The sequence below is a fragment of the Peromyscus leucopus genome, chromosome 4, assembly GCF_004664715.2.
Source record: "Peromyscus leucopus breed LL Stock chromosome 4, UCI_PerLeu_2.1, whole genome shotgun sequence".
NCBI lineage: Eukaryota > Metazoa > Chordata > Mammalia > Rodentia > Cricetidae > Peromyscus > Peromyscus leucopus.
In genome coordinates this window covers 49,274,021-49,287,867 of record NC_051066.1, presented here as the reverse complement: position 1 = coordinate 49,287,867, position 13,847 = coordinate 49,274,021, and the positions used below count along the sequence as shown (strand labels likewise).

The window sequence follows — 13,847 nt, the reverse complement described above, 5'->3', positions numbered from 1 at the left end:
CCTTAAAAAAAAAACTCTTACCATCACAGTTAGACTTTACTCTCCTACATTATCAGGAGGAGCGTTTAAGATGCAGCTGCAGCTGGCTGCACAGCTGGCTGCAGTGGTACATTTCGGTAGTCCCAGCTATTTGGGAGGCTGAGGCAGGAGGATGCCTGGAGCCAGGAGTTCAACAATGTAGAATTCTGCAGTGATGGTCTTAGGTGTGCTGGCTGCAGAACACAGTACTTTGCTAGGACCCATGGCTGCTCCTCTGAAGGGCTCAGGTGCCTCTGGAGTGTCGTGTACAGACTGCCTATCTTAAAAGAAGTCACAACGAGGACCACCTATAAAGTATCTTCACGCCTTACATCTCTATTTGCTATTTCCATCTCATACATAGAACAACTAGCTCAGAAAGGCATGCATTGTCCAGCCTTACACAGGAAGCTGGTCACAGAACCTGGGCTATGCTTTAAACTTCAATTATTATTATTATTATTTATCTCGTAGAGTATGCTACCAACTCCTCCCTGATCATCAGCTTCAGGGATGCCATTTAAGACAAGCCAATACTCACCTTTCTGTTCTTACTTTCACTCACATACTAGGCCTACATCCACATAATTTAATTTTTTGAGATAGGTTTTGAATATCCCAGGCTAGTCTTGGGCTTACTATGGAGAATTCTAATCTTCTGCTTCTGCTTCCCCAGTGCTGGGATGATAGGCATGACCAGCCACACTTGGTTTACACAGGGCTGGCAGTCGAACCCAGGGCTTTGTGCATATTAGATAAGTACTCTATCAACTAAGTTACATTTCCAACTCCACTAAAGTATTTTGCGCGTAGGATTTAGGCCACCAGTATGCTCTGTCACTCACACAACGCCACGTTTTTCCTATATGTCTCTCTTTTTCACTGCAAAAGAACACCAGCCCGACAGGGAAGCTGTATAATGCAATCTAAGTGTTAATGCTCTGAAGTCTAAGGGCTGAAAAAGGAAATAAAATACTTTAACCAATTATTATATATACCATAGACCATATACCATAGGACGGCACCAACTTTAAGCCATAGAATGAAAATATACCTCTCAGAAAATTTACTGTGATCCGGCTTCTGCATCTACTTTCTATTGCTGCCAAGTGCTATAGAAACACACACACACACACACACACACACACACACACACACACACACACACACACTCCCTCACAGAGCCTGCAATCCACTTAGCAAGAAAGGATATCACTGTACAAGCTAGGGCAGTAACCCAGACTGATTCTGGGTCTGGACAAGGGTTAGCTAAGTGTTAGGGAACACTCAGTGGCATATTACTGGAGAAAGAGTGTGCTCAGGGAAGGAAGCATGTGAGTATGCCTGCAGATTAGCATATGAGGATACCAGGCAGTGGTGGCGCACGCCTTTAATCCCAGCACTCGGGAGGCAGAGGCAGGCGGATCTCTGTGAGTTCGAGGCCAGCCTGGCTACAGAGTAAGTTCCAGGAAAGGCGCCAAAGCTACACAGGGAAACCCTCTCTTGAAAAACCAAAAAAAAAAAAAAAAAAAAAAAAACCCAAAAAAAAAAAAAAGCATATGAGGAAATGTGAGTTGCAGCCGCTGTCCAATCAAATCAAATACAGTGGCCTGGAGTACTTTTATCAGAATAAAATGTCATGAATTTAGGGGGAAAAACCAGTTTCAAGCTTTCTTTATACTTCATGTGGCTGGAACACAAGATTCTTTTGGTCCTAAATTAGGTTCTACTTCCTACATGTTAAAGACATGCCAGTTTTATAGGTATTGCTCTGGGCTTAAATTCCATGTGCATGGGGTGATTATATTATAATTTAAGTGTACACACTTAGGGTTTTACTAGTATAGAACCACGTTTTCAACTGAGAAACTAAATCATACTGAAATGTGATCACAGTTCTAGAGATCTGGTTGCACTGATCTAATTCAGTGCACATCAATTCAGGTGAAGTTTCCAATGAAGCAGGAGAGGAAGAAAACGCTACTGAACGCGCTGTATATGTGTTTTAACAGACACAGAAGTAGAGGGAATGTGATCACATTTAAACAGGACATGTTTGAAAACAAACTTGCAAAATCTGCTTATAGTTTAACCTAATTAGTTGCAATACGTACATTTCTTTTAATGCTTAATGCTTAAATAATGCTTAATGCTTAAAACACCACATTTTGAAGAAAAAAAAATCACACACTGGAAATAGGAGGGTCTAAACAGGGCTAGGGTGGAACACTCGACTTGTCACAGCATTGACAGTGTACTAATAAAAATAGTAACTACCCAAATGCCACATTCTTTAAGAAAAATAACACGAAGCTATATAGGACTCCACTTGGACAGAGGCTGCCGGAAGTCTCAAGAGCTGGAGTGGCCGGAGGATGCAGGATGCCAGGGCCAAGGCAGGATGCACACGGCCGCAGGCCAGCAACCGAATCTTCCCAGAATGGAAGCACGTGGGTCAGAGGCTCCCAACGGGGCTTCTGTGGGAGTGTCACTGTGTTTTGCTCTCAGCGTGGGACAATGTGCCGGAAGCATTCTGCATCAATCAACACGACTTCTGTCCACACGCCCAGTTTGTCTCTAAGCCATTTCCACCAGAGGAGCACACTGCCCATTCATTCCTGGGCTCTGACTGGAAATGGGTAGAAATTAAGGAAGAATTCCATATTTTTTAGGTTTCTTTGTTATTTTTTGAGGCCTCTATTTTCGAATTAGTTGTAATGCCTCTAGTAAACTAGATGAATTTGAATCATGAATTTTGATTCTTTCTAGAATTTGATCACTCAATTGTTTTAATATTTAATCTGTGAGACTCATTTTTAAATTATGATATTTATTATGAAAATCTAAACATACACAAAACAATATGTCTATATTCTATGATTGAGCTTCAAAACTTATCACTTCCAATCATATTTAATTTGTATTGCTATCCATTGACCTTCACTGTATTTTGAAGCAAATTCAAGACCAGCATCATTTTGTCCATAACTATTTCTGTGTGTATCCAAGGGTATTTTTTTAAAGCTGATCTTTGTAGGGAAAGGATATTGGCTATCCATGCTTACAGGTGATAAATGCAGGAAAGACTAGGATTGTTATTTCTTATTGTGACAGCTCAAAAACACGCCCTGGAACTGCTGGGGAGGGGCACACTAGAATTCTAGAGAAGCCTAGCTTCTACCTGCTCCTCAGTTAGAAAGGCAATGGAACAGTCGCTAAGAGCCATGGCAGACTGTCTGGGATCACATCCAGCCCCGCCACTACAAGCCTTGTGCCCCTGACTCATCATTTAATCCCGGGTGGGCCTTGGCTCTCCATCAGTGAGCCAAGGGTGAGATCAGCTCCTGTATCCAAGAGTTAGTTAATAGAAAGTGCTCGAAACACAGCCTCACGTATAGTGAGTACCATGTTAGCTGTTTTTACAAGGCACCGTGGTCACGATTAAAAGCACAAGAACGAAATTGTGTTTTGAGTCAAGAAGGCCAAAGAGTGCTGTTGAACGAAGGAAATGTTGACAATGGTCACTTGATCTAGAGGTCAAGACGCGGAGCCGTCAACACGGGGCTGCAGCAGTCATCGGGGTTCGCAGTCGCGGCGGTCACTTTCGACGTGTAATGCCTTTCCCTACGCCAAGAGTTAAAAACTCAAAAACGAACAGGTAACATTTCAGAAGTTCAAACAATAACAAAAGTACCTTGGCATCAGCTTCCCAACACTGATGTAACAGTTCTGCAAAGCTTCTGGGGCAGCTGCTTGGAATGGTTAATCTCTACAAAGGGGAGGCAAACAGAAGAAGACACAAGGCTTTTACTCTTTGAGACAAGGAAATGTCCTTTGAAGGATCATCAAAGAGCTAATTTAAAAGCATAAACAAGACACAGAACTTAAAGCTTCCATGGATTAATATATGACGAGTGAAATCACGCACAGATCTGTCCTGGCAAACCTCCAAAGAATCCCGCTTTCCCACATGGAAATCACGGTAGTTGGAAAGGTCAGGTTCATCCTGACGAATGCAACAAAGCGATCTCATCTCAAAGAAACCGCAGCAGGAGAGGGGCAAGCTGGGACACAACGCTAACATCACCAACTTATTACTCTGTTTTTACAGGCAGCTTGCGATTCCTGCACACCAGCCAGGTAACTAGGAAACAAGTTGAGTTTGGCAATAGGTGTGAAGCTCTGAAAACATCTTTGGCACAGAAGACCACTCTGCATTTTCGCACTGGATTTCGCACTGAATGTGCCATTCAGCGTGCATGATTCATTATGGCTTTACCTTCGCTCACACCCGTGTACAGAAATGGACTTGATACAAAACAGATTAGCTTGTGAGGATCAACCCTACTCTCCCACCCTACAGTTCTAGACTCTCTCATAGACCATGACATGCCCCTATCCCCAGGAGGAATTTTTGTTTTAAAAGGCTTAAGGGGATGCCGGGCGGTGGTGGCGCACGCCTTTAATCCCAGCACTCGGGAGGCAGAGCCAGGCGGATCTCTGTGAGTTCGAGGCCAGCCTGGGCTACCAAGTGAGTCCCAGGAAAGGCGCAAAGCTACACAGAGAAACCCTGTCTCGAAAAAACCAAAAAAAAAAAAAAAAAAAAAAAAAAAAAAGGCTTAAGGGGCCAGTCAATAACTCAGTAACAGCAACAAAAAGGCCTGGCATGTAGGGGGCATTGAGTTTAATCTTCCACCCCATAAAAACAAATGATGACTAGACAGCCTTCAATATATATAAAGCACCATATAATCAAGAACTCTCTTGCAAACCACCAAATCACAAATGTTCCATGTGGCTTTATGTTAGTTAGCCTAGTAAACAAAATGAAGTTTACAGTTTTCTGGACTTGGCATCTAACTGAGCTACAAATCAACAGAAAATATTTTTGAACCATTTCCAAATACACCAGACTTCCCAAGAGTGCAACGCCCACAGATAAGAAATCAAAGGAGCATGATTTTTTTTTTTTGCATTATTCATAACCTAACTACAATTTTAAGGACCGTCACTAGCAACAGTGCAGGTCTTGGAACTAAGTCATTGACACAGGTCACCTCTATCAGGCTGCGGCTGCAGCCCTCAGGGCCATTTCACCACATGGCTACGCACCTTAAATGGCCTCATCATCTTGTCTAGCAAGGTCTTGCCTGAGCATGTGTATACGGTAGTATTTCCACTTATTCTTCATATTACAGGGTTATACTGACTTGAAGCGTGATGCACGTGGGTGAGCTGAGGTTTTCTGGCTTTCTTCAGTAAAGCAAGGGCCGTCAATGTCATCGTTAGAAAGACAGCACTGGGGTTAGGGACCCATCAGTGGTAGAGCAATGGGCGCTCAGGAAGCCCTGGACTGCATGCCCAGTGCAGAGGGTTGTGTGTGTGTGTGTGTGTACGGGGAGTGCTGGATGTGGTGGAGTGTGGAACTGTGCAGCTGTAAAGCACTATGGTTTAACTCCCTGGAACTGTCTGCCAAATAAATTTTACAAAGAGAAAATTTAAAACTGAATTTGGGTGAAGCTATGCATAGAACTAGGAAGGTGAGCATCTGGGCAAGAAAACTGAGAGTCTACATTTAGAATCACACACAATCTTGACATCAAAATAAAGTTAACAGAATAAAGAGATCCTCACCGAGTGAAAGCCATGCCTCTCAACCCTCCGGTCTGTTGACCTCACAGAACGGAACAGTAGGTTTCCACTGTTACTTTACTATGCTGCGAACTGCACATTTTTTACAGAGATCTGAAGGAAAATCAGCTGTTTGCTTAAAAAACAGAAGAGGGCTGGGAGGTGGGAATGAAGGAGGACACGCTACAGATGCACGCATGCACCTGCGTGTACTCTACAAATAAACAGAGTAGGTTTCGGACGAACGTGCCTCAGCACAGCCTACCCTCCGTGGTTACCAGTGGAGCCAATGCCAACAGGCTGAAGATGGGGGCCTTTTGTCCTCTCTTCTTACTGGGAAGCCTTTTTAGACACATTTCGAACATCACACAAAGAAAAGGTAATTTTTAATATCTAATACTGTCAAGTGTTAGCTAATCACAGACTCAGATACTTTTATGTAAGGGATTTCTTTGGTGTATTAAAAAGTACTTTAAAATAGCATCTGAAGTATTTATGTCCTGATTACACAATTTTAATGCATTCTTAATGATTCCAAACATCCCGAAATGGCCAGATCTTTGTACTGTGCGGTAGCATTACTTACAGCTTAGACATTTTAGAATAAAGGTTTCACATTTAAAAGTAGAGTGTCTCCTAATAACTAAAGTAGGTAGGGTATTAAAAAAATTTTTTGCACCATTTTATACATAAGATATGAAAATATTTAAGTTTTTATCTCTCTGAAGTTAGAGTAGTAGACTGAATTTTAAGTTATTTTGTACATAAAATATATTTTTAATTAATTTAATTAATTCATTTATTAAGTGTGTGTGTATAAAAGTGCACCTGTGCTGTGGTGTGCATGTTGAGGTGAGAAGACAATTTGAGGATGCAGTTCTCTCCTACCATGTGGGTACCGGGAATTGAACTCAGGTTGTCAGGCTTGGTAGCAAGTGCCTCTACCTGCTGAGCTATCTATCCCACTGGTCTCAATTAAATGTAAAGTTTTATGAAGATATTTTTTACATTAATTAATTTGCTATTTACAACAAAACACATTTTTATACAAGAATCCAAGTATTTATAAAAGTAGAAATTATTCTCTAAAACATTCTGAAGGCCTACTGATTTTCATGGAAATAAGAAAGCAAATATATATATATATCTCCTAGGAATATTAAAAACAGTTCTTAGTAGTACCCTCTTAAGCTCATGCCTTCTGTAAGGTTCACTGCTCATTTGGTAAGGTGTAACAAGAGCTTATGAATCTATTTTTAATAGAGGCTAACATCAGAAAAAAATGATTAGTCAAAAGCCTTATTCCATAAGAGGAAGAAGCAAAGATCCTCAGAGGTAATGTTAGAAAGCATGATTTTCCTGTAGCTCAGTGTGAACGCTCTACGTCGAGGGAGAGGTTACAGAGGGATTCCCGCCTAGTTAAGGGCACGGTCCCCCCCAACTGCCCAGCTCGGATGCCACTGCAGCTATATAAGGTATCTGCAGTGGGGAAACTGGGTACACAGGATTCTCTGTAATATTTTTACAGACTCTTAATAGTCCATAATTATTTCAATATAAAAAGCTTTTTAAAAAAGCAACCCTACCAATTGGATATAGATGTTACAGAATGACTAGATGGATCACATTAACAATCTCTCCTTGGCAGTCTAAACACATCGTTCTTATTTAAATGAAGATGTGAAAATATGGAAACCTTTCTCCAGCCCAATAACTGAAAGTATTCAACAGTAAAGATAAATAAAATATTGGGAGCTGAAGAGGTTTTATGAGTTGCGTTTCTTGAAGTCTCGGTTTTGTTATTAAGTGAACTCAGTCTCTGGAATTGCTGTAACACTTTGTGAGCGGATTTTGTTTGGAAAGCCAATGCCTCTGATGTGACGGAATGAAGAGACCTTCTTGAAAGGAACCCTGGAAATCCCATCTAGGCTTAATAGCCACTTTTTTTTTTATTTTTTTTTTTTTTTTTTTTGACAAGTAAGTACTGTGTAGAATGGGAGCAGCAGACAATTATCCTTAATTCAACCAGTTTTACTTCAATTCATTGGTAAGCTGAGAGAACTTGAGGTAGCATGTGGGTTCTCTCAACTTCCTAGTTCTTTAATGAACAACCGTTCAGGAAGCCTTTGAGCCGTCTCCATCGCTATGGGCCACTCAGTGCAGACACCACAATATATCCAATGGGATCTGCAGGGGACAGAGGATGTGGCTTCCTTGTGTGTGATGCTACGGAGTTTTGAGGGGTGTTGGTGGGAACTTCTCAGCCCTCGGGCAGGATGGGAGCTGCCATTCTCTTCAGCTTTAAATAGCCAATGCTTTGGAAATACACTGGATTGCACCTATTCTGCTTTTCTCTAGATTAAAAAAAATAATTGCAAAATACTAATTATTCTGTCAACTTTGGAGGATCTGGGTGGCTTTCTAAACCCCTTTCCTAAAGTATCCTGTGTGGTGTAGAGAGTGCTTCTGGGTCAGCTGAAGGCCAATGCTCTCTTCACTTGGATTCGTCAAACCTGAAGTAAACACTCAACCATCTCTCTGGCAAAAGACACAGAACGGAAGCGGTAGGTCCTCGCGTCCCAAGCTATTAGTTATCCCATGAGAGGCCTCCCTGTACAGTGCATGGGAAATGACTATCATCGAATTAAAACCTAACAGCTCTTGCGAAGGAAGCAATGAGTGGGGCCTGGTCTTGCAAGGAAGTCCTTTTCATCTCTTACGCTGGCAGCCCTCTCCCATCGATTCAGCCACCGCAATGTACCACTCCTTCCCGATGAGTCCGGAGGACAAATTAGTCAGATGGTTCTGGGTTAATGGGATCCGGGAGACAGAATCTTGGTTTCTCCTGGCCAACAGTGGCTTTCTGATTAACCTAGCTCGCTCTGTGCTCACACGGGCTCCATCCAGTTCTGTTAAAGCGCCAGAAGGGGCTATCTTTAGATATTTCTTCTGGAGATGATTTTACGTTAAGGACTCACTCAGCCTTTGTACGCAGATATGGAAATGAAGAAGTTCCTGGAAATAAGTTGTTTTGCCTCGCAAGCACAAGCGTGCCCATCCAGGAAGCCATCTAAGTTCTCCTAATGCCGTGACATTGGAAGCTTCGTCCTGAGGCTGAGAGATTTCCATGGCTGTGCGTTTCAGTGACAATTTGAAACCTTTCAAAATGTAGTTGCTCTCTTTGATATGGATGTGCCATGTTCTCTGATGTAGGCTCATAGGTCCAACCAGCTGAAAGCCTCAATTTGTGGGCAGAAGAAAGGCGAGGCTGGGGACCCAGCACAAACGGTGTTTACGCCACTGAAGTCCCTTTGAAATGGAGCGACTCTGCATGAGGAAGGCAGCACTCGTGCCACTGCCTCGCCAATTCCAGTGAGGAGCTCGTCTTCAATGTAGTGCTCAACGTAGGTGGCAAAACTGTAATTTCTCCCCCTTTTGAAACTATTTTTTCTTCTTTTATTTTTGAAATTCTCATCTAAGCGACAGTTTCTTGTACTATAGTGACTCCTGCTGGGAGAGGTAAGTTGAAGTAGCTGAAGGTCTCTTACAGATATATCAACTCCCGGCCAGTAAAAAAGATGTCCTAAACGCAGGAGATGCAGTTAAACTGTTCCCCTACCTTGGACGCAACGGCTTCTTTCATCACCAAGAACAAACCCCCAGGTTTTACAATTGAGACCGAGAAACTAGTACAGTACTTGTACAATTTTTGATCTACAGCATCACGACGTGAAGCTGCAACAATTAGATGTAAAGGGTCCATTCATGAGGAATAACATCACTTTGACCCTTTGTGTTAGCTCCTACTGCTAATCTTTCCATAAGCGTGAACTTACTTTCAATTTGAAGAAGATGAAAAAGTCTTTTGCAAAACCCCAATACTGTTTTCTGATCTATGCACCTGAATGGAGAAACGGAGTCTTACCTCGTTTTTTTCCACTACAAGCCAAGCTACTTGTAATCCTTCCAAACCTTTAAAGGGGACCTCCCTTGTTAGCATCTCCCAGAGAACCTGTAACAAAAAGAAAATGGAATTTTTATTCTGGTACTTTATATTGGTATATTACTGAAAACGTAGCTAGCATTTAATTGTATCCAATTACTAGAGGTAGCCAACCATCTGTAGAAACTTAGACAATGTATGTATGTATATATTCACACATAGGACTTCTACCATATGTTATATACTTTCATGTTCTTAGTATATAAAGAAAAAACTTGTTTTAGGAATTGGAGTGTCTACATTTAAGATTTTAAATTAGTGATTAAACTTGATCTTTTTACTCACTGGGATTTTCACATATTCCCACAAACTAGGTTTTGTATTTTGTTAGAGAGCAGTCTTTTTTTTGCCTTGAATCTCAGATACATTTTTTTAATTAGATAGTAACCAGGAATTCAATACGGTTTTTAAAGGTTCAATAATGGCCACATTAACAAAAAAAAGTCTCCAGTTCAAATCACTAGCAAACTCATCTGCCCCTTACTGGCAGATATCTGTCAAATTATAGCATTTAGATTTTGTGGTTTGGACAAATTTCCCTCAGAATGAGTCAGTCTAAGGGATCCATTTCTACATACACATATTATGCCATATTGTAAAGTATAGCACACATTTAATACATATATAAGCTGACTGTGTGCATGAGTGAATATGTGCACCCAACTGTGCGTAAAACTCAAGTGTGGCAATGACCATCAACAGAAATGCTAAGGAAAGCAAGCTGGTGCTAGGATGGAGATTTGGGCTTCTCTTTAAACACTGGCTGATGGGGATTTGAACACCCAGTTGCTGTCTCTTTTTATTCAAATAGGCATCCGAAAAAATTTTTTTGAGACAGAGTCTGGCTATGTAGCTCAGGCTAGCCTTGAACTCAGAATTCTCCCGCCTCAGCCTCCCAAGTGCTTGAATTACAGGCATGTGTCACCATGCCAGCCTGACACCACAAAGTTTGGTCTACTAGTACTCTGCAAAGCACAAAGGCAATTCTAATTTTGCTAATTATCATAATATGACAGCCACTATAACTTATTGAGGGCCTAATATGCTCCAAATCCCCCTTACATGTGTCCCCTTGAACATTGTCAAGCCTTAGGAATTATCCTCAATTTACAGGTGAGGAAATGGGTGTCTGGGAAAGTGAGATAAACTTGCCTACAGACACTCAGCTACCAAGTGAGACCAGCTACAGCAGGCATACAAGCTGCTTCCTTACTCGGAGGCTGTGCTCTCGTCCCATGTAATTCTCGGGATGGCAAACTCCAGGGCTAGCAGGGACACAGCAGGTTCTGCTGTAGGTGTGGAGCCAAGGAAGACTCAGGGAATGACTCTGCATAGTGGCGTTTGCCCTCCCTGGCTGCAAACTCAAAAGTCTGTTTCTATCTCAGGGCCAGCTGGAGGGCAAGGCTCCGTTGGAGTAAGTCCTGTAGGCCTTTAGCTGTATACCCATCATCGCCTCAGCCAGCCTGCTGTCTTGTTCAAGCTATAACATATTAAATGAATGCTGGCTAATACGAAGATAATTAGCAAGAAAATCAGGGAAATTGGCAGATGCTCCTCAAGCATGAGGGGAAAAAAATCCTGAAGCCTCTTCGGGCTTTTAATCAAGTGTGTAAGGTACTTCTTCAGAAGAGCTACTGAATAATTCTGTGTGAGTCACAGGAGTGATTAGGAAAAGGTAAGGGGCATCCCAGAGGGGGCGATTCTCGTGCTGGCTGGGAGGGTAGGAGACGGCACAGGTATGGAGTCACCCGGCCACCCTGCCCGTGCAGGGGAGGGGGCAGAGCTGGGCTGAGCAGGAAATGAAGTCCCTCAACTGGCTGTGATGAGCACACTCTGTTGGTACCGGAGACAGAGGAGGAAAGGAAGTGAAGATCAGGGAATGGATCGATTCGGCATTGCTGAGGAAAATGGAAATAAGGAGGCAGCGGCAAAGATGTCAGATGCTCCAGGCCCGCAAACACCTGGTGAACAACTCATGCCTCCCCCTTTCATAGTCTGGGGGGCGGGCAAGCACAACACACACACACATGTGTGTCCACACGCAGAATCTGCCTGAATTCTACAGAGTAAAATGCAGCCCCGAGAGTCTGAGGAAATAGCATCACAAGGTACCTCTTCTTCATTTTTTTAGACCAAAATGCTTGCCCGGAGAATACCAAAAGTCTAATAAACTAAGAGTTATAACCCAGAAACAATTGGCCAGCACCCCTCATCTGTGTCTCTGAATAGCTACAACAGCCAAGGGAGGTACTTGAGGGACTCAAAACCATGCAGATCAAGGAGCTCACCGCCAGAAGCCTCAAGTTCTGGAACCCACACAGGTCTTCTGTTTGGTTCCAGTCTCCACGCCTCCCATGATTTCCCTTTATTAATTCCCCAGATTTGGGAATGTACCCAAATGAAAGCAGAACCAGCTAGGGTGGCTTTTTTTCTACATTCAAAAAAATGACATTTGGCACAAAAAAAGTAAGTTTGTTGAGGAAGTCACTCGGAGGTCTAAAAATACATTAAGCCGATGCCTTAAATACCAGTTCCGAGGACGCAGGCCAAACACTGCTGTGATCTTTCACCTTAAAAATATTTTCCAGCTCATTGTATATCGAGATGTCCTCCCAGCCAAACTGCACTCACAAGGAAAATTTCTATTTTCAGTGTACAGAGCAGAAACTTGGATGAGACTGCGTGTTTCTGCCTCTTCTCTCACAAACAATAGGAAGCCATTACCTGAGCCTGGCTGGTTCTGGAACAGGGCTCCTGACAAGCTGCAGAGGCTGCCTCTTAAGCTAGCGCAGTCCAAGCGGGCTTTGGCTGGAAGCTCCTAGGAAGGTAACCCTTGGCACCAGGGAGGGCAACAGACCGTGGGTTCTCCCAAGGCTGGCCTGCCAGTCATCTGGGCTCTTCTTTTTAGCAGATCGTGTACTCAACATACTCCCAACCTTTCAGGAAACACTCTTCTGGGGGTGCACAAACACCCCTTTCTTGTAAAATGGGGAAAGGACAATCGCCTGCCTAGCACCGCTTGGAAACAGGAGTTTCTTTGAGGGCAGTGCAAGGCTTGGTAGGTCTTGCCGTGTGTTAAGAGCAACACGAGATTATCAGTCAAGAAAGGCAAAAAGCAAAACCTGTCTTGGCTTTTTTGGGTGAGTTTCAAAAACCAACACTTTGATGCCTGTGTTTTTCATGAACTATGGGATGGTTTATGTTAGAAGGATGCTCCTCCTTTGGAAGGGACACACACCACAGTTCTGCATAAGCATACTGTTGTTTTTAGGTTGATGCCATTTTTGAAGTTTGAGAACCACAAACTCCTGTGCCTAACATGGCCTCAACTGGAACAACTACCCTCTCTCTTTCTCTGGTGCCCAACCCACTGGGAACTCACAGTGGCTTTTCGTGTTTGCTTGTTTAAAACAAAGCGTTCTGGAGAGCAAGCCTTGGCTTTTCCCCTTGCACGGATGATACTTATTTAGAATGAACAGAAGGAGAGGGACAGTGTTACACAAAATAATGCATGCTTGTCACTAAATGAGCTGGAGTTCTGCTGACAGAGTTCTCTGTGAGGCCTGCCAGCCTTCTCAGCCAAACTTCACCTAAAGAAAAACTAACACCAGAAGATGATTTTTATCTTTACTTATTTTGTGTATGTGGAGGTCAGATGGTGACTTGTGAGAATCTGTTCTCTCCTACCATGTGGGTTATCTTAGGGATGAAATTCAGTTCCTCGGGCTTGCCAGCAAACACCATTAGCCACACTGAGCCATTTCTCGGGCCCAGATGCTGGCTTTGCTGTTGTTTTGAGATGTATATTTCTATTTCTTTTATGTTATGTTATGTTTGCTTGAAGGTATGTCTGTGCATGACATGTGTGCAGTGCCTGCAGAGGCCAGAAGAGGGCACCCGATCCCCTGGGACTGGAGTTACAGACAGTTGTCAACCCCATGTGGGTGCTGGGAACTGAACTGAGGTCCTTGGGAGGAGCAACCATCTCTTCGGCCTCCTAGAAGCTGTTTTTGAAGAGCCAGGGAAACATTTTTATTTCTGCAACTCGGGCAGGAAGGCTCTTGATGAATTTGGAATACAGACTTAAACAGTCAGGGGACGGGACAGTTGGGGTTCTAAGCTGCACCTGCTGTGTGGTGTAGTCTAATCCTGGCAGTGTGGATGTGTTTTAGGAAATGGTTTCTTAAATTTCTGT

The 13,847-nt window shown here is 42.9% G+C and overlaps 1 protein-coding gene across 1 annotated transcript in view; it reads right to left on the bottom strand.

Moving 5' to 3' along the window:
• The window catches only part of Map3k20 (mitogen-activated protein kinase kinase kinase 20), a 161,473-nt gene that overhangs the window by 59,073 nt on the left and 88,553 nt on the right, over nucleotides 1–13,847 (bottom strand). The window contains 2 exon segments of the mRNA XM_028885720.2: nucleotides 3,713–3,787; nucleotides 9,575–9,661. Coding sequence (XP_028741553.2) covers nucleotides 3,713–3,787; nucleotides 9,575–9,661 — 162 coding nt within the window.